The sequence below is a fragment of the Numida meleagris genome, chromosome 2 (genome assembly GCF_002078875.1).
Source record: "Numida meleagris isolate 19003 breed g44 Domestic line chromosome 2, NumMel1.0, whole genome shotgun sequence".
Classification (NCBI taxonomy): domain Eukaryota; kingdom Metazoa; phylum Chordata; class Aves; order Galliformes; family Numididae; genus Numida; species Numida meleagris.
The window spans coordinates 53870965-53891521 of record NC_034410.1 but is presented as its reverse complement, the minus strand read 5'-3'; the positions used below and the strand labels follow the sequence as shown (position 1 = coordinate 53891521).

The 20557-nt window shown below is 39.0% G+C and overlaps 1 protein-coding gene across 6 annotated transcripts; it reads left to right on the top strand.

Moving 5' to 3' along the window:
- Positions 1449-19833, top strand: ADNP2 (ADNP homeobox 2). 6 transcript variants are annotated; one of them, XM_021387013.1, is made up of 5 exons: positions 1449-1860; positions 6625-6782; positions 8962-9081; positions 12778-12867; positions 16448-19833. In XM_021387013.1, exons 3-5 carry the CDS (start codon positions 8974-8976, stop codon positions 19415-19417), a joined length of 3168 nt encoding a protein of 1055 aa, XP_021242688.1. In that variant the 5' UTR covers positions 1449-1860; positions 6625-6782; positions 8962-8973; the 3' UTR covers positions 19418-19833. The 6 variants fall into 6 exon arrangements, with proteins under 6 accessions (XP_021242688.1, XP_021242690.1, XP_021242689.1 ...); XM_021387015.1 differs by lacking the exon at positions 1449-1860 and adding an exon at positions 1874-2390; XM_021387014.1 differs by lacking the exon at positions 1449-1860 and having other exon boundaries at positions 1874-6782.

The following is a 20557-nucleotide window of genomic DNA, read 5'->3' as shown; positions in this document are numbered from 1 at the left end:
GACTTGGCAGCGCTAGGGTAATGATTGGAGTTGATAATTCAGAGTTTTTTTCCAACCTAAATGATTCTAAGATTGATTGAAATGCCGAATAATTATTTGGTGATACTTTGTTGCAACAGAAATTTAATGTTTTTGATTATGCCAGACACACTGGGCATTTTCATTCTGACAGTGCCATATTTCATTATTTATTAATTAGTAGATTGCAGCTAATGACTTTGTTAAAAAATTATGTTTTGATTAACTAGGACATCTTGTAACTCCTTGCACTGTATAGAAATTTTTATAATATTGTAGTCATGTGTCTACTACAAATAATTTATCTTTCAAAGATGACTGCCATTTCTTTTCATTAAATTTTCTGAGTCTTGACTTACCTACACCATTATTGACTATACAGTGGTGTAGGAAATAATGAAATAGATCATACTGATTTTTAATAACAGAAGGGTATCATACAAAACATTTTACAAGTAATTATGTTTCAATACACTTATTAGTGTTAATTGCAAACAATTTTTGTGGTGACTATTATAAAAAAACAGGATAATTGTCTGTCCAGACGTAAACTTCATTCTTGTTACTTTTTGAGATGATTTCCGTTGGTATAACTTTCATAAGCTTTGATGGGATTTGGCCAACACGTTGAGCTGCATATGATCTATACATAGGCATACAGTGAAATTTATGACTAACAAGACCAAAAGCAAAATTCCCATTTGCTTCCATGAGATGAGAACTTACTTCACACAGTGAACACTTAATGAAACTTTGGTTGAAGTAGGTGGTTGGTGAATCCTTTGCAGATGAGATTAAGAGGATAAGTGGAGCCAGGACAACCATGAAGGGAAGAGGAGGACTGACAGTTGCCTCAGGAAGCCAGCAGAGATGGGGAAACACATCCTGGTGTGCCCAGAACAGGTTCAGCACAGTGCCATACTATCTGAGGACCTCCCCTGGGGCTCCGGCTCTGCAGAGGCACAGCTCCAGTGCTAGCACAGCCATCGGCTTGGAAAAGAAGCACTAGGGTAATAGGTGTAAGCTACCATGGAGGTGCGAGGTGAGGCCTCCTCCAATGTGAAGCCTATTTGTAGGGCTCTATTGGCTGCTGGAGGGGGGTGGGGCCTTCAGCCCCTACCAAAGGCAAATGAAGCATCACTCATCCTTCCATGCAAATTAGGAAAGGGCTTCTGGGTGAGCACGTGGTGCCCTCACATGATAGGTATGCCACCAGGCTCCTGGATGACGTCATGACTCCAGTTCACGTGAGAGCCCCCAGCAGCCTATCTTAGAAGGGCAGGTTACAGGGGCCCAGGTGAGCCCCGGACCCAAAGCACACCCCTCGAAACTGAGACCCCTCCCTCAGCCCCGCCCACTTATCCTGGGGAGCCAATGGGAGCCTTGTCCAAAGTCTCTTCTCATTGGCTGTCTGCCTAGCATACTAATAAGTCCCAACGTCACTTCCTGGGGTAAATCGAGCGCCATTTTCTCTTTCTGGCTCTAGATGAGGGGTGGGCAGAGGCTGTGGCGTACGTATTAGGCGCTGCCGCGAAGAGGCTGAGTTGCGCACGGCCCCAGTGATGCCGGTGTCGCCGCCGTCTTCGCGGTGCACGGGGTGAGCGCGGCAGCCAGGAGGTGGTAGTGGTGCTGGCGGTGCTGATCGCGGAGGAGGAGGAGGAGCCGCGAGGCGTTGGGCACGGCGCGGCAGGGGCGCGGCTGCGGCCGAGGCTGCTGCGACTGTACTGCGGTGGAGCCCGGCCCTGCGAGTTGCGGGAGGTAAGAGCTGCAGCGTGGGCCCGCGACCCGGCGGGAGCGGCGACGAGGCAGCGGAGAGGCGAGCTCCCCCTGCAGCTCGGACGGGTAAGTGCATCAGGGCTGAGGCGGCGGCGCGCACGTACGGCTCTGTGAGGCGCGCGGTGCTGGAGTGGACGCGGGAGTACCCGGCTGCGCAGGAAGGTTTCCGGAGGCGGTGGGGTGTGCCTGCGCGCGGACTACAGTGGCATTGCTCTCTTGTCCGCTCGCGCTGCTGGATCCCCATTCCCTCCTTGTTGAAGGATAATGGGCTACAGGAGTGTTACAGGGGTGAGGGAAGGACTTGGAATCCTAGAACCGTGTGAGGATTTCGGGAGCTCTATCGCCCAGTGTGACTGCTGGACCTGAGGGAAGACTCCAGCAGTGGCTTGCTAAACTAAACAAGGGTGATGTCAAGCCACTGCTTCTTGTGGACATCCATCACGGGCTTGTGTCAGAATCATCTCCCTGTCCCCTGTTGGCAGTGGATATACCGGAGGAGGGACTTCCGGGTTTGTCTGCGATCTGGAACTAGAAATCAGTGCGCTGTGGCTTCTGAGAGCAGTTCTAATGCTCTGTGTTTAGCGTTTCGTACACAGGTGATTAGAACCTCATTTTATTCTAATTCCCATCTACGCCTAAGTGATTATGTATTTAAGGAACTGACTTGTTGTGTTGCAGAATCTCTGGATGATAACTCTTAATTCAAGGCAATATGGATATTTGAAATAGTTTTATTGCTACAGAACTGTAATGTCCACGTTAGTAGTATGCATGCAAAATGAAAAATACAATATTAATTGGATGTAGAAGTTCTCTATTAAATTCATGTGGTTATTCAATGACACATATTTTTGAAGAAATAAAAGCTTTATGATTAACATCAGCAAACGTAACCTGTAGAGTCAAGTCAGTACAACCTTACGAATATGCTTGTCTTGTTTGAGAGCAAGTAGCAGTGAGTGTTTCCCCTCCATTTATAAATGGAATAAAACATAGGTGTTTGACTCGTCTTGCAACAGTTCAGTTTTGTACGAGGAAAGTTGCATACAGCTCTCTACCAGCTGATATGCAATGCTGTATTGGAGAAAATAGGTTGATTCCTTTGAATGTCTTCTGTAATCAAAGATACACTTAATGGCTTGAAGTTTTAAATAGCTATAATGAAATATTCATAAAGGCTAACTCTTGGGATCTCCAATCTATACTCTGAAAATCTTAGTACTCTTTTTAATAAATCTTTTGTTTGATTTTGAAGAAGAGGACTTTAGCAATATTCAGGAAAACTGTGTGTAATAAATATCCAGTATTCTTATTTATGTTTTCATATCTTCTGTAAGAAGAACCATAATAATAGCAGGTGACTTCATAGAAGCTTTATTAAAAGCAAAGCAAAACCACAGCAGCCCTTTCTCTCTTCATATAGAAAAAAACATTTCAAATTTTGAGGAAACAATCATAGAATGTCTTAGATTGGAGGGCACCTTGAAGATCATCTACTTAAAAACCCCCTGCCATGGACAGAGTTGCTACCCACTAGATCAGACTGACCTGGATTGCATGCAGACTGACCTTGTATGCCTCCAGATATGAGGCATTTGCAGCCTCTTCCAGTGGTTCACCACCTTCTGAATAAGAAAATTTCTTCCTTACATTGACCCTAAATCTCTCCTCTTTTAGTTTAAAACTGTTCTGTCACTGTCAGACTGTGTAAGCGGTTAGTCCCCCTTCCTGCTTGTAAGCTTTCTTCGAGTACTAAAAGGCCACAATAAAGTTTCCCAAGAGCCTTCTCTTCTCCAAGCTAAACAAGTCCAACTCTCTCAACCTTTCTTTGCAGGAGAGCTGCTTCAGCCCTCTGATTGTTTTTGTGGCCCTCCTCTGGACCTGCTCTAGCAGCTCCACATCCCTCCTGCACTGTGGGCCCCAGGCCCGGACACAGTACTATGGGTGAAGCCTCCTAAGGGCAGAGTAGAGGGGACAATCGCTTCCCTGCTAGTGACCTCTCTTTTGATGCAGCACGGTGTACTGTTGGCCTTCTAGGCTGCAAGAGCATGCTGTTGGCTCACGTTAAACTTTTCATCCATCAGGACCCCCAAGTCTGTCTTTATAGGGCTGCTTTCAGTAAATTCTTCTTTGTCTGCACTTGTATCTGGGATTGCTGTGAAGAAGTTATATTTCAGGAGGCACAGATAAAAGTCCAGGGAATGGAACCATTTGTCTTAACATGTGAGATGTCAGAGCAGGTAAATGGGTATGACTTCTTTGAGGGCTTGTATACCTCTTAGAATGGTACTTGACTGAAACAAAATTGACTAAAGTAAAACCATGACCAGGCTGCCTTCAAATTCCTCTAGGTGGTTTCTCAGTGTGCATGTCTTCCTAGCTGCTGTCTCTGCCACTTTCATTCTTACTCTTTAGATTTTGGGAATTAGTTATTATTATTTGCTTCCATTTAATTTTCAGGTTATTTTTATTGTTTTCTTAATGAAATTGACTTATCAACTTTAAATGAGTTTATTCAAATGAAAATTAAGAACTCTGTATTAGTATTTGACAAGTCTGAAAGTAACTGAAATATAAGTTGACAAATAAACCTTTCAAAATACTTCCAACCCAAATAATTAACGGTCCATTAAAAAAAAAAAAAACAAAACACAACTTTAAGTAAACTTTCTTCCAGAGTTGCTCATTAAGCAGTTCATTAGATGAGGAAGTATAAATACTGAAGTCAATCAAATTTCCAAGGCAGATGTTATAAAGAGAAAAAAAATTCTGTAAGCGTGTCAAAATCTTGCTGCTATAAGCAATTCTTTAGATTACTGAATGCCAGCATCGTAACAGCAGGTCTGTATATCAGTTTCTGTGCCGATTCTGATGTCTGAAAAGGGCCATATTGCAGCCTTTTCCTCTCTGGATTTTCTAGTAGGGTTTATATCTAGCTGTCTGTTCCCATGAATTTTCTAGAAACTTCTCATCTAGTATTCTTTCAGATTTTGTTGGAGACACTTGCATGTGTGAGGAAGCTGTACTTACGTTGCTGCTCCAGCTCTATTCCAGCTCCATATTTGATTGGATTGCAGTTGTCTTGTTTCTGTATGAACGCAAGCGAAAATGGCACTGATTGATACAAGATGGAAAAAAATCACGGTGTTAATTGGCACAGGTTTCCCAGAACTCTGTCAAATCTGTCCATGCAGGTTTTGAGGGCATGAGTAGGTGAGGCGGTCGGTTGTGGTTTGTCCAGGTCACTTCCTGAGGTCTCTGCCAAGGTGAATGAGTATTGTTCTAAGAAATATATGTAAAAGGAAGGCAAGTGGGAGCTTCTGTTTTGGTGGTGATGTATCAATTTAAAGAGTTGAAATGCAGACATTTCCACTTCTTTCTATGCAGAGAAGTTACAGCCAAACATAATTACTTGGTGAGTGAGTAGTATTTGTCTTTGACAGGTAAGACACTGTCCACAGTATTACCTTGTTAGTATTAAAATACTTGGTACTACTGGAAGGGGAGGAGCTGCGTTAGTGATCTCTGTTTAAAAAGCTGAATCTAATTGTATCTTATGGGTGAATACAGATAATATAGAAGTGAAGGGAACCATTAGTGCTGTGTAATACCTCCAGTTTGGTGTATTCTTACGGAGTTTTACCTATTTGAACACTGGATGTTGGAATAGATTGGTGGATTAAATGCCTGAGCAATGTCTGAATGCCCTGTTCCAAACTGTTTATATAAAACGAGTTTGGATCGGGACATCAGCTGCTGCAATGATTCTTTTACTATGCTGCTAACTTTTTGGGATTTTCCCATATGAAATGTGCTCTGTGTAAGCTTGGTACATTACCAGCTGTTAGGAACCTCATTTGAAAGTTACTTGAAATAAACTTACCTTCAACAATGTGGTTGATCAAGGCTCCTTTCCTACAGTAGCTCCGATTTAATTTTACTGTAGTGCTTTCATGTTGAATTTTCTTGATTAAGAATGGAATGCATACCAACAGAAAGCTGACTATGTTATGTGTAGAAACTGTGTGCAAGCTAAGGCTTGAAGAATGTTCAGAACACAAATGAGTAGTAAAAGAGTATGGATAATAAACTAGATAGTAATCAAAGTATTAAACTGAAGGCTTGAAGGAATGAGTTTAGCAAGTTGAAATTTCATGACCCATATGGTGGTGTGTTGCTGTATCTAATGGATACAGAGCATATTGGTGAATAACTTAACATCTTACTGCCAAGCAGTCTAAAGACCAGCTGAATAACCTCGTACATGGTACAGAGGCATCCATCTTACTGGATTGAAGATAAACTTGAAAACTGGAAAATAAGTCACTTATACTCAAAGTTCTTTTTCTATTGTTATACTTTCTGTCTTCTAGATAAATGACTTCAATTTTAGGAAGTTTGCTGGTCTTTAAAATACAGACAAAAAACTGAGAGATGGATGTAATGTACTGTGTATTACCTTTGTATACTAATGCTTCTGTTTTATGAGATAGGCTTGCCTCAAAAAATGTCTGCTTCATCTTCTTCAGTAGTAAGTTAAAGGACGGAGATGAAGGAACTGTTTCCAGTGGAACTTACGGTATTGAACCACAGCTCCTTCTGGCTGAGCTGAGGTTGGTGTTCTGTCACTCTGTTGTTGTCTGCAGTGGATCTTGGGGTTGGTGCACATAACCTGCCTTCTTGGAGAACCTGATAATAATGCATCAACTGGAGACTACAAATCCCAGTCGACTTTGGTTTAAGAAGAGGACTTTAAGTCTTTATTTTACTTCTTGGATTTTGATAGAAGAATGCCAGACTAGATAACGTGATTTATTCCATTCTTTACAGGTTCCTGACCCACATGAATGGTGGTATCAGAATGTCTTCCAGGCTTCTTGTCAATAAAAAAGATTAGAAAACAAGACTAGCGTCTGTCCAATGGGGCTCACTCTCCATTTCTTTCTACACGCCTTTCCTTTGCGGGGAGAAGAAGAAGAGAATAGCATGTGAGTTCTTCAACTTTTAATTTAATAATATAAGTTGTATATCTTGTACACATCAATATCTTTTTTCCTTCAGTGATGACATATAAATTGGAAAATTTGATTTACTTTTTTTGCTATTGGTAAGACTTCAGCCTTCTGTGGGAGGCTTTTATTTTTATTAGCTATTTACAGAGTAAAGATACCCTTTTGACAATGAACATCTTTTTATTTGCTGAGAAGTAATTTTTCACTATGTTCAGGACCGTCAAGACTCAAGTACTGTTTTGGGTATTTTTCCCTATCACCCCTTGTCCTGGATGGTTGAAATGTTTAGAAATAGAGCTCTGCTGTCTCTTAAATTTGTCTTCAGGGAACTATTTAAGAAGAAATAGCTACGAGGCCTTCATTAACCTTTTTTTCAGTGTGGAGTAGTTTCATAATATTTTGTGCCTATTTAAGTTTCTTAGATTTTAGTCATTTAAGACTAAACTGCATTTCCTTGTCACCTAGGGAGGTGGTAAATACGCATACTTCTAAAGCAAAGTCTGTAGATGTTCCTTATGTTTGGACTGGGAGCTGGAGGCATACAAGTGGTAGTCTCCTAACACAGCTGCCTGGGTAGAGACAACAGCCCAGCTGCTGGGCACACACTAGACCCTTGGTGGTAGTATGTTCTAGAACATGGCTGTCCAACCTTTTGTCTTGCCTGGGCTGCATTGAGTGAAGAGGAATCATCTTGGGCCATGTATAAAATAGTGTAGTTTATGTAGCAAAACTTCCTTTTTAATATTTTTCTTAAAATATATATAAATATATATAATATAAATATAATAAAAAGAGCAACAAAAGCATAAAACTAGTGGGATATTCGACCTTGTTTTTGTGAAACTAATGTATCAGTGTTTGATTTCGAGGAAGTGATTGCAATTCTTAGTGAGTTCTCAAGGTGTTTGATATTTTTGAAATTTAACTCTTTCTGTGCACATGGTCAAAATGGAATGACAAGAGTAAGGCATGACTGAAGCAAGGAATATCTTTCTCTAATAAGATAGGGCTTATAAAAATCTAGTGAAGAGACATGGTCAAATTTTTCTTTGAGTGGAATGTCTGATTGCATCTTTATACATTCCATTTGAAATCTTGCAGGTAATTGTTGACTGAAAATGGAGTTGCAAATATACAAAAAATTGATTTTTCCAGCAATCCTGAAACTTATTCTCAAATTCCTCTATCAAAATGGAAAGCATGGCAGCATATCTTGCTGTTCACAGGACTGTGTTTAGCCACTTTATCGAAATGTATACCATTATTTGCTATAACTTCAGTTATACACTGCACTGTGCCCTCACGTGTCCTGGTTTCAGCTGAGGCAGCACTAATATCATACTGCTAGTTTGGTTGTTGCTGAGTAACGGATGTGTGCCCAGGGCCGGGCTGGGCCATGAAGAGCATGTCATGATTGGGCAGGGGGTGGGGCACATTACTAACTGTGCTGGGCGTGTGTGGCCCACAGGTTGGACATGCCAGTTCTAGACAAAGGATGCATTGTGCAACAACCCTTCAAATAGGTGAAAGGTTGGAACCCTTCCACCAGCAGATATTCTGTCTCTTTGTGATTTGTATATATGTTTCAAATACTTGTCCCCCTCCAGCAAATTTTGAAGTCAGTGTCATGCAGCTATAGTTTTTAATTATTCTAGTAGCCTATTTTATGCCAGAGTCAGTTTATGGCAGCAGATTTTCATAGAAGGGAGAAAAAGGGAAATCTGGGTTTAACTAGCAATCATATTTAAAGCATATACATGAGATGCCTCTCTTTATAATTTGGTTTGTTGTCACATGTTGGCACTGTAACATTCAAGATGAAAGATGTTGATAATCCTCTTTCCTGAAAGAGTACAGTTCTTGTATTCACATTCACCTGCAGAAACACAAAATACACTATAGTTACCATAGGGACATGATGAGATAGGAAAGAAGAGAGTTGTTTGTTTTGATAGGAGAGAAGAGACCAAGGGGTTCCTTCTTCTTAAGGGGGAAGCAAAGTTGGGAGGAAGCGATCTACAGATTGATCAGACAAGTCATTGGTTTAAGGCTTTTGCTTTTATGTATTGAGTATATTTTTGAGATTTTATTTTTTAATACTGTTAAATGTGAGTGCCTGTATTCAATATGACATAATTTTTTAAACTTTTTTCAGGAAAAGTGCAAAATGTTTCAAATTCCTGTTCAAAATCTTGATAATATCAGGAAGGCTCGCAAAAGGGTGAAAGGCATTCTTGTGGAACTTGGGCTCGACAGCTGCAGGGAATTGTTGAAGGTAAAGTATTTCAAGTAACATAAAACAGGCTTGAAGAAAGCCTTGAGAGAACACTTTTATTGTAAATATGATGTTCCTCTGGCCTAGACCTTTATGATGACGTAAAGAAGAAAAAATTGCATCTTTAGTTGAAGGATTACTTAAGTCTGAGTACCTATATGCTAGAAGTGGAACTTAGTTTTTTTAGTACATGATGTTGAAAGAAGCTTCATTTCTCAACAAAATATGTTACAGGTGGTGCTGTCTGTTCTCTACTAGTAATAGTAATAATTTCACAAAAAAGAAATGGAACAACTTCAGGAGAAATGCTCCAGACTCATGAAACGCAGTTTGTATATTACGCAGTAACTTTTTTGTTGTTCTTTTAAAATCACAAACACAGGAAGACTTCATATATCGAGAGCTTAATTGCTTTGAGTAGGTTCAGGAGGAAACCTCTGAAGGATATACAAATAAACATAATTTCTAAAAATCAGCAAGAGATTATATCCAAATCTTTCTCTGGCTTTTAAAACTTGTCTTTGGGAGAAAATACTCAAACGACTTACTGAGTCGAGGTTCAGTTCTATATCTTTAAAAGTATATGCAAGTATGCTGAGGCAATCAAAGTGAATCTAGTACCATTGTTACAACTTATTGGAGAAAGTTCTGTACAATAAGCCAGAGGAATTTAAACATTGGATTGGCAGTCCTAATACTGGGGAAGAAGTATAAACATAGCAACCTGGTTACTGAACACAAGCTTTTCTGGCTGTGGCTTGTTCATGACTTTACATTGACTGTAGCCAAGAGCTGGGATTAATTCTGTGTGATGGTACTAAAATAACTCTTTGTAGGGGTGCTGTTATGACTCTTGGGCTGTTCTTTGAACATGTATAAGGAAATGATGTGAAGAAGTGCTTAAGGTCTGTGTGCATATCTAAATCTGGAACATACTTGGTTATTGCAGTTGAACAATGCTGTGAGTGAGTAAATGTAAGAGCTCAGAAAGTATATTTGTCAAGTATTTTTATTTTTCACTGTTTTTATTGTTGTATTTTGTAGATAAACCTTCAAAAACTCATCTGTCTTGAGGCTTTGAAGATGTTTTGATGCTAGTGTGTTGTTTTCTATAAGTTTAGTTGCACTATTAAGTTTTTTATTATCTTTGGGATTTGATGGTAAACAAGAAATACAGTTCCCTGTTGTGGTTTTTCTTTTTTTTAATAAAACTTTAAAAGGTATTGACATGAAACAATTGTGTGGAAGCTTATATTCTGGAAAAAAACTGAAATATGGGCCCAAAAATATCAAATAATTCTCCTTCAACCAAGTTTATAACTTAAAATTTGTTTTTCCAGACACTCTAGGGCTGTTTATTTCTTGTGACTTTTTTCTTTAAGGGTGTTTGTCTAAATAGGAAAGAAGTAGCTTAAGGTTTTTTTCTTCTCCTTCAAATATTAAGGTGGATTTCTGGACTTTGTGCTTTTGAGAAGACAGGACAATTCAGGAAATGGTATGAAGTAACATGATACAGACTCGACTTCTTGTCTGGACTTAAAATTTGGTCTTAAACTCTCCTAATAAGGCGTGATAATGGATGATAGCTTGAGGAAAGTGGAATTTTCATGTACAACTTAGTAACTCTTGGTAGATTGGTGACCAGAAAGAAGGATTGTTTGTTAGCTAAATGTTCTTAATTGTTCTCCGCTAGGAAGAAAACATCAACCTTCTGTGTTAAACTATGTTTGAATGTCAAAGTAACTTATGCTGTAATGTCGGAGGATTTCCTTTGGGTAAATCTTTCTAGCTGCTTTAGCATACTGTGTGACCTCATATATAAGCTTTCATTTAAACTCTGGGCACTTAAGTGTTTTCTGGGAAATAGCGATTTTTTTGATAGAGGGGAGAAAACAATTCTCAGTTGTAAAATGCTGTTCTCTTCAAAAACATTTTTCTCTTCAACTTGAGATACTCACTTGATTAATCACACTTCTCAGATTAGTTTTACTCCCCTGTTGTAACCTTTCCCCTGTCTGGTCTTCCTCCTCTTGAACTATACCTGGATAGAGTATACCATGTTGCTTCTGGGATGTCAGGCCTATTACAGTGATAAGAATTTCTCTGTACAAGATAGACATTTCAGCAAAAAGGCCTAGGCCTACTTGCACATGCATTTGGGTTGTCGAAATTGGCATTCCAGGCTAGGAGCCTTTCTTAATGGAGAGTACTCAAACCAAAAGTAAAACATAATTGAGCTTTGCTGTAAACTTTAAGAAATGCATTCCAGTGTGCTAACTAACAATTGTTTGTGAAGCCTCTTTATTTTCTGTAACAAGCACTAACGAGAAAAGCACTATATCCTATAAGGTTGTGGAATTTCTCTTACTCTGAGTAACTGTTCTTTGTAAAGTTGCGTACTTCTAGGAGTGTTTGGTGTAAGGACAAGTAGACAGACTTATGCAGTAGCAAGATCCTGATTAGAATGGTAGGGGTTTGTTCATTGTTGCCTTGAGCCCTTTAGAATTTTTCCTAGGGAGATGTGCAGGTTGAAAAAGCTAGAAGGCTTATTGCAAACTTGAGCCCACTTTCCTAAGCTTAATTTTATTTATATATTGTCGCTGGCATGCCTTCTTGTCTGTTGCATAGATAATGATGCTCGCAGGAGCACAGCACAGACAGCCTGCATCAAGTAGCCTTGTTTACCTGCTTCTGAATCTCTCCTTGTTGCTCTGTGTGTTGTTTTGCTTGTAAACGCTACATTTTTTTTTTTAAACTTCAGACTATGAAGATGTATAAATTCAGCTTCTCTTGAAGGTGAGCTAACCTTAGATAGTCTTTACTACCTACTTCTATTGTTCCAGCAGGTTTTGGTGCACATTTGAAAACATAATGCCCTGTCTAAGCATATTGCATAACTGTGAAATGGAAGGGATGGGGAAGGTGAGGTGAGACATATTAGTTTTCTGTTGGCTAAGCCTGGATTTGTGGTCTGTGTTCTAAGACACTAGAGTACTGTCAAGCTGACCTAGGGTCTTTGGAAATGCCTAGCAAACAGCAATCTTTTTCTTGCCATGAAAATGGTGAGGAACTTTTAACAGTACTCAAGTTGTTCTGATAGAATTGATTAGAAGAATGCTGTAAAGAAAGTTTACTCTGTGGTTGTTGCAGACACAGTAGTAATGCTGCTTTTACAACTTGAGGAGAAAATACTGCTACTGTTTGAAATAAATTTCTGGGAATGTCTTTGTCTTTGCAAGTTAAAAGCATAGTAATAGTGTGAAGACTTAGCACTAAATTACCTGCTATGAAGTAAGCAGTTGTGGTAAGTTAATAAATGGAAGTAAATGCCGAAATACTACAGATTAAGGAGGAGGAATGTAGAGGCAGAAAAGATCTGTGTTCACTGTGAACTTGGCTAGAAACAAGGGAACTAAAGTATAAACACTTTAATCTCTTTATTTTGAGTAACAGTAAAGTGTTCAGAATCTCTGCTATGTTACATGAGGCAGTTATAAACTAGTAATTGAGGTTAAATAAATCAAACAGCAGTCAGAAGTAATTTCTTTGATTTCTTTGAATTGAGTTTTGAAACCTCTATATGAATGCTGCATGGACTTCCATTCGTCTTGTTTTCGTGTTCCTTGGTTTTTAATTGAAACCAAATTGTACCTACCAAAGCAGATTATTTCTTGGTTTTTTTTGTTTTTGTTTTAGAATCTTAAAAGTTTTGACCCAGGTGAAAAATACTTTTGCAACACTTCGTGGAGTGATGTCTCTCCTTGGGAGTCTGTGGGCAAAAGGAAGGTATGTGCATTTGAAATTAAGTAGATGTGCACATGGAATTGCTGAATCTTGCTGATTTCAGAAGTCCTGCTAAAACTAATTATAATAGCGCTAGTATTTATTTTCTGAATAGTGTTTGGGGAATAATCTTCCACTGCCTCTAATCTTTCCTATAATGCTGCAGGTTATAAGGACAATTCTGTATGCTGTTTAGAGTCTTTAAATCCTGAACGTCAGTATTTCATGTGTCACCAACGTTCTACAATTGTAGCCTCACATTATATGAAGTTGACGTGCTTTTGTATATAATACATTTTTTAAAATGGAAGAATGAAAATGTGACTGCACAGATAAACATAGATTAAGCTGAAATTCTCATTAGCCACTTGAGACAGTGTTGTTTTACTTTATATATAGCAGCAATTCTGTGTGAATCCAGAATCTTCAAAAAAAAAAAAAAAAAAAAAAAAAAAACAAACCAGGGCTGAGATGATCGAAGTATCTTAGAAACTTGCAGGAATCTAGAATTATAGAAATACTAGGTAAAGCATTGGAGTATACCCAGAAGAAAAGGTAGTCTTTTCTGAGTCTTGCTGAAGTCTCAACATTCCTGGCTGTTTCTATGAGGAGGGCCTTCAACAACTTGTAAATAGCAGTAGGTATCCTCTTTTCATCCTGGTAAATAGTAATAATTTAGAACAGTATGGTGGTGGCTTGACAGGAGTTGATCTACATTTACCATTTTCAAAACTGGAGTGGAGGCCTCCAAGTACAAAGTTGCATTTATTAACAAAACCCTCAATGTACCAGCTGATGAAATGCTGTTCAGACTTTGCCAGGCTCATTTGGTAGAGGGTGATCTCTCCAGTACTTAGGACCTTTGTCTTCATTGTTGTCTAGTTTTTCTTTCCTGAACTTGGATTCACAGTTTTAAGATCTGATGTTGATCCCATTTGCCAAGCTGTGTCTTCCATTTACAAAACTTGTACCTGTCTTTTCTTCAAACAACTTAGTCTCTTGGTCTTATTATTCACTTACCTTTGTGTTGCCTAGTTTTGAGTGAAAAGAAGTTGATCCTTTAAGATGTTCTATTCCAAAGTTGCTGCAATGAGGGGAAAAGAAGTTGAGCTACATCAGAAAATTCCGTAGTCTGGACAAGCTATCTAAATAAGTTAGTCTGTGGTTTCTACCAGTATGACTGCTCTTACCGAGATTTCAGTAATTCAGGAAGAGCTTGGGTTTTTGGAGGCTGCTGTGTGTTTCCCCACAGCCTAGACACAAGCAGAATGTTGAGACTATTAAAGTGTTATTTTGTTCTGGAGTATGTTCTTTGGAATGGAATCAACCACATTTTCCTAAATGCTTTTTAGTAAAATTTTTTTATTCCATTTGTGATGGTGGAACTCTTAAAAGTGCCAGTTTTCTTAAGTGGTCTAGAATCTTTATTCTCAAAAACTGTGTTACAACTGAGATGTTATTCTTTGAGAAGACTTTAATAGCACTTTCAAACATAGAAGGCAGCTGAGACTTGTGTGTGAGGAGGACATGCTGACCAAATGATCTCCTTAGGTGTCTCTGTGGAAGAACTCTGTTTAGCAGACAGGTTAAAAAAAATAAAAAAAAATCAGACTTCCTGTCCTGCTGCAGCAATTTTTTATTTTGAGCTAAGTAGGTTTAGGTTTCTTCCTACTTCAACAGAACATGAAGTATGAAGCTTATTTTTCTTTAGCTTAAGTCTCCTGTAATTTTGACCTCCCATAGAAAAAAACAAAAAGGCTTTAAAAAGGCATGAAATGTAATTTTACCTTAGACCTTGTCTGCAGGTACTGAGGCAGTTTCTTAGTGGTATACTGCAATGCTTCTTTTGTATAAGAAAGTAAAAACAGCTTTACTACAGATTAGCAAATTCAGCACTTTTACCACTTGTGAAGTAGTATTCTCACTAACCATAATAATAAATGTATATACTTCCATATTATCCATATTTGACAGCAAGGAAACTTTGTTTACAGAAAGGAATTCTATTTACAAGGAAATAAGTTGACAGAGTTGGATACAAATCAAAAGTGGTGGTGATGGGGTGCATTGGCCCAATTTTTTTAAGGCGTATAAGATTTTCTCAGCTTTTGACAGCTAATTAAAATAAGCGGCCACATTGTTTTGTCACCTGATGTCTTCAGAATTAAGTCTAGTGGAGTGCAGCTTTTAAGAGTACTGTATGCTTCATTAGTTCTCTAGTGTCAGTGGCTTTTTTCCTACCCAATGTACTCCTAGATACAAGGTTGAAGCTGCTTCTAGCTTGATGTAGTGCTGTTTACCAGCAGCTGAGAACAGACTCCTAAAGAATGTAAGAGCAGAAAATTTCTTGGTGTTACTTTCCCAGCATATGCTTCAGCAGCCTTAGGCAGACAGTGTCTTTTATCTTTTGTATTTGGAGGTTAGGTTTTCTTGGTTTTGCTTTATCAACTGGAGATTCTCAGTATTGCTACTAGGTGATACCTTCATGGCTTTATAAAATCACTAAACAAATAGCTGCACAGATCCTCGATTCTTAATGCGTATTGGTCATGTATGTGGGTGATAGAGCTAGACTGGATGCTTTAGTGGTGGAACAGCTTATTGTTGCTTTTAGATGTAATTTTGTAAGTGGCAGTGGTCAGTTAGGTGAAATGACATTTACATAAAGATCTAGTGGAACGTGTTTAAGTGCAGACTTGTCACTTAGGTGTTGCTGTGACTGGTTGTGTAATTAGTAGAAGTCAGGGCTAGCTTCCTAGGAAGTGAATAACTAAAAGTGGTTCACAGGTCTACACTTCTTCTAGAAAGAGCAAGTGATGTTCATAAAAGTATGAAAAGTAATGCTTTTGAGGAGGTAAACCAATGTTAAGTGGAAGATAGACTTATTATTCCAGTAATTCTGAGAAGGGTCTGTAGTAAGCATGCTAGAGGAAATTTCTTAAAGACATTAGTGTAATGGGATGTCCAGTGTGTTGAGATAATGAACTGATTGCTATTTTATGATAAAGGGGGTTTTTATTACTTTCTCTTTCCAGTAGTGCTCTGGCTCTCAAATAATGTACTTAAAAATTTAGGGGAAATACTTTTTAGCAAATGGCATTGAAATACATACAAAAACAAAATTAAAAAGCTCCTTACTTCTCACTTCTTTCTCTTCCAATAAATAGGAGATGGCCATGTTAACTAAACAAAGCTTTAATAGTTTCATATTAAGAGGACTTCTATTCCTAACTGCTAAGACTGTATCTCCTATGTATAGTGGAGTACAAATTCTTCTTAGCCTGTTCTGTGATTCCCATTCTTAAAATGGCTTCGTAATTAGTTTTGTGAATTGGAGTAGAAATTAACCCAAATAAGACTTTTTGATAGATTACAAAGGAACAAAACAGTCACAAGTGTTTCTCCCTTTATGTCATCTTGAAGTCTACTTCTCAACAATAAAAATCTCCATGGAATGGTGAGGATACATGCTATACATCCAGTAAAGTTATTTTTGACAGGTGATAGAGTAGACTTCCTTTCAAACAGAAAACAAGGTTTCAGGAACTGGAAGTTTAAGTGTATTTTCTTGTTTTGTTTGCAGAGATACAGAACAAAGCCGTACTGCTGTAGTTTATGCAAGTTCTCATCAAAATTACTTACTTCACTGAAGAATCATTTGCACCGTTACCATGAAGATGAAATGGATCAAGAGCTTGTAGTACCTTGCCCAAAATGTGTGTTTGCTTCTGAGCCAAAAGTAGTAGGAAAACACATCCGAATGTTTCATTCATCTAATAAGAGAATACAGAACTATACCGTCAGCATCTTGGATGGCATGAAACAATTCAGGAGTGACATCATAAACTTTACGTGTCTAAAATGTAACTTTACAGACACGTTGTATTACAACATGAAGAAACATGTGCTGATGAACCATTTTCAAAACTTAATAAGTACGTATTTTGGCCAGAGACCTGATGAAAGTAAAGAGAATTCTATTGAGAACTACTGTAAAAAATGTAATGCTTCTGCAAACAGCCAAGATTCTTTGATGTATCATGTCTTGACAGCTGAAACACACAGAGACCTGGAGAACAAACTTCGGTCTGTAATTTCAGAGCATATTAAGAAGCCAGGACTTGTGAAACAAATGCAGATTGCTCCAAAGCTTCCCCAAAGTGTACCTGTAGCCACTCCATCTTTAGGTCCTCCTGTGGCCCCAGCAGGTTCCATCACAGCTCCAGCTTGTATCCAGCTTGCGTTCCCACAGAATAATCAAAACCAGACTGTGGTGCAGGCAAAAGTTCAGAACACAGTCACATCACTGACTGTTCCAAGTGCCTCTGGTAGTGTTCCACATACAACTTCTCTTCCGGTTGTTCCCTCGTCACATGTTACTCTTGTATCCAGTCACCTTCCTGCTGGTCAGAATAATGTTAATATTCAGCCATCACCTTCTCAGCCTCTCATTGTTTCTCATGGGCTTCCTCTTAATCAGCCTGTCACAGCTGGGGCTGTTCCTCTGAGTCATTCTGTTGGGACCCTAAACAGAACCGTGGCCCCTGCAGTTCTTCCTCTTAATCAATCAGTCAGGCCTGGACTCTTTCCTATTAATCAATCTGTTGGTACTGTACATAGTCCAGTTGCAGCTGCAACATTACCTGTTACTCAGCCTGTCAGCCCTGTCAATCAACCAGTTGCACCAGGAGTTCTATCAGTTAACCATTCGGCTGAGAATGTGACTAGACCCACTGGTCCCACAGTCCTTCCTGTGGCTCAGACAGTTGCATCAGGGGTTTTACAGCTTAATCAGTCTGCTGTGTCTGGAGTTGTTCCTGTCAGACCGCCTGTCAGACCTGGGTTTCTTCAGCTTAATCAGCCTGTTGCCCCAGCAGTTATCCCAGTAAGTCAGCCAGTTAGATCTGCAGTTTCTCAAAACGCAACTTTTTTGGCTACAGGTTCTATACTTAGGCAGTTGATTCCAACTGGGAAGCAAGTTAATGGCATACCTACCTACACACTTGCCCCATTTTCAGTTACTTTGCCTGTACCTCCTGGTGGTGGCGTTACTGTGGGTACTCCACCACAAGTACCTATCCAACTAATGCAGTCTGGGACAGTAACTCAGTTATCTCAGTCACCAGCTAGTGCACCCTCTCCTCCAGTGGTTTTAACAACTCAGAGTATATCATTACAAGCTTCCCCACCTGATCCTGAAACAAGTCAGACCCTTGGAAAGGCGAAGCAGTGGAAGATTTGCCCTGTTTGCAATGAGCTTTTTCCATCAAATGTCTACGAGGTGCATATGGAGGTGGCCCACAAACATGGTGAAGTAAAAATAGAGGAAGCCCAGGAACCTGACAAACTTGCAGCTTGTGCACCCTTTCTGAGGTGGATGACAGAGAAGACAGTCCGATGTTTCTCTTGTAAATGTTTTCTCTGTGAGGAAGAGCTCATGAAACACCTCTTGATGCATGGCTTAGCTTGCTTGTTTTGCACAGTTACTTTCCACGACTTAAAAAGCCTTGCGGAGCACAGTAAATCTACACACAGTGGGAAGAAGCAGTTACATGCAGACTACAGCAACAGAGGATTTCAGCTAGGTAATGAGGCTCAGGGTGACCTTGTATTTCCCCACTTTGATTTCAGTACAGTGTTACCAGAAGAAGACATTGGTGAAAGAGAAGTACACTTGGCAGTGCTCGCTGGAGTAAATTCAAGGACGCTCGTCCCCATTTACATCAAAGTGAAACCTCAGCCAGCAGAACTGAACAATGGATGCAACAAAGTGTTAACCTGTCCGTTTTGTTTTAGTTTGTTTATTAGTCAAGAAACCTATGAAATGCATTTGAAAGAGAGGCATCATGTTATGCCAACTGTACATACAATTTTAAAGTCTCCGGCTTTCAAGTGCATCCACTGTTGTGGTGTGTACACTGGAAATATGACTCTAACAGCTATTGCTGTGCATTTGCTCCGTTGTAGAAGTGCTCCCAAAAACAGCAACTCAAGTGTGAAGATGCAGCTTGAGCGTACTGAGAAGAAAGAGCTACTGTTTGTGAATGGTGAAAAGCATGATTCTGTAATTAAGAGAAAGCAGCCTGATTCCTATTTTGTTGCAGAAGACCAAAAGAATAAGGAACAGCAGCCACTAAGCTTAAGTACTGGGCTAGCTCTGTATCCAGAGGATGAATTGTATTCAGGGCTAGTGCCTTTCAAACGACAAAAGATTAGTATTAGGACTGAGATAAAGAAAATATCTAGTGAGGATCTTCGTCTTCTAGCAGTGGATCCTAGACAGTATGATCACAGTTCATATGAGACTCAAAAACAGTTTTTGACAGACTACTTTCACGTGAGGCCATATCCTTCAAAAAAAGAGATGCAGTTACTCTCCACACTGCTATACGCTTGGAAAATTGATGTTGCATCGTTCTTTGGAAAAAGGAGGAATATATGCTTGAAGGCGATAAATAGTCAGAAACCTTCTGTGCTGCTGGGTTTCAGTATGTCAGAACTGAAAAATATTAAGCACAATTTGAATATAAAAGATGAACCATTAGATATGTAAACAAGCTTTTTGTAACATCTAAAAGCAGTCAACAATTGCATACTTATGAATTTTGCAATTTTTATTGTGTTGAAATACTAAATTTAACTTGCAGACTGGCCTGTTGGTGGGCTGTAGTAGTATAAAAACTTTCAGTTGTGACTGTTATTGTGAAAGGTACACAGTTGTGTATTTGAAACAGCTAAAACCTTCAGATTTACACTTCTGGAATTTGTTTTAGCTTTTTACTTCTAGAGTAGTAATTTTTTGTTGGTTTTGTTCCCCTTTTGCCTCCTCCAGGCGCCCAATAGACTTTTTTATACCATCATGTAAAATGTTTTGTGCTGTTAAATACAAATTTTATTTTATTTTTCTGCAATGTCATTATGTTTTCTAAACAATAAAATGTATAATGTTGTTTAAAATACTGAGGTAAACTAGACGTATTTCATCTATTTGACTGTGTTTTTCGGACTTCATATTTTTTTTTAACTTTTTTGTTCTCTCTACTGCAGTCTTTACATCCATTGCCCCTTCAAATTCTGAATGTGGTGGTAGCAATCAAGTACCTGATAGGTGTTTGGTTTTTTTCTCCCATCAGTTGTATTACTTGTGCCAGTTAAGTCTGGTGACTTGTAATACGTAACTGCTGTTAGCATGGTGGGGAATTGAGGGGCTGAGAAGGGGTCGTACTGAGGTGTTACTAAATTGAAATGGTTGCATGTACTCTTTTTTTGCTGGTGTTGAAACCTGTTTAACTATCTGTTCAAAGCTTGGTAACAGCATTTGGTTTCTTTTGTTTTTCAAAAAGCAAAACTGATTTGGAGTGTGTCACATCGCTCTGATAATGTGGAATATACGACTTCCATGAACATAACTGATCTATAGAAGCCCTATGCAAGTATCACTGAAGTTTGGTGAAAAACGTTATTTTTTACTTTTATATCAAATTGGTCTTGTATGAGGTAATTGAGCAGTGTCTCCTCCTCAGCAAGTTAAATGTGTCTTTAAGTCCTTGTGGTTAAAAACAATACAGACAAATTGGATGAGTTGGTGACGTCAAGATCGTAATTGTTCATTACTTGAACCAGTGATCATTTCTCATTACTGACAGCGTAAGTATGGTATAAAATCAATATAGATAATCTTGTTCAGTATGAT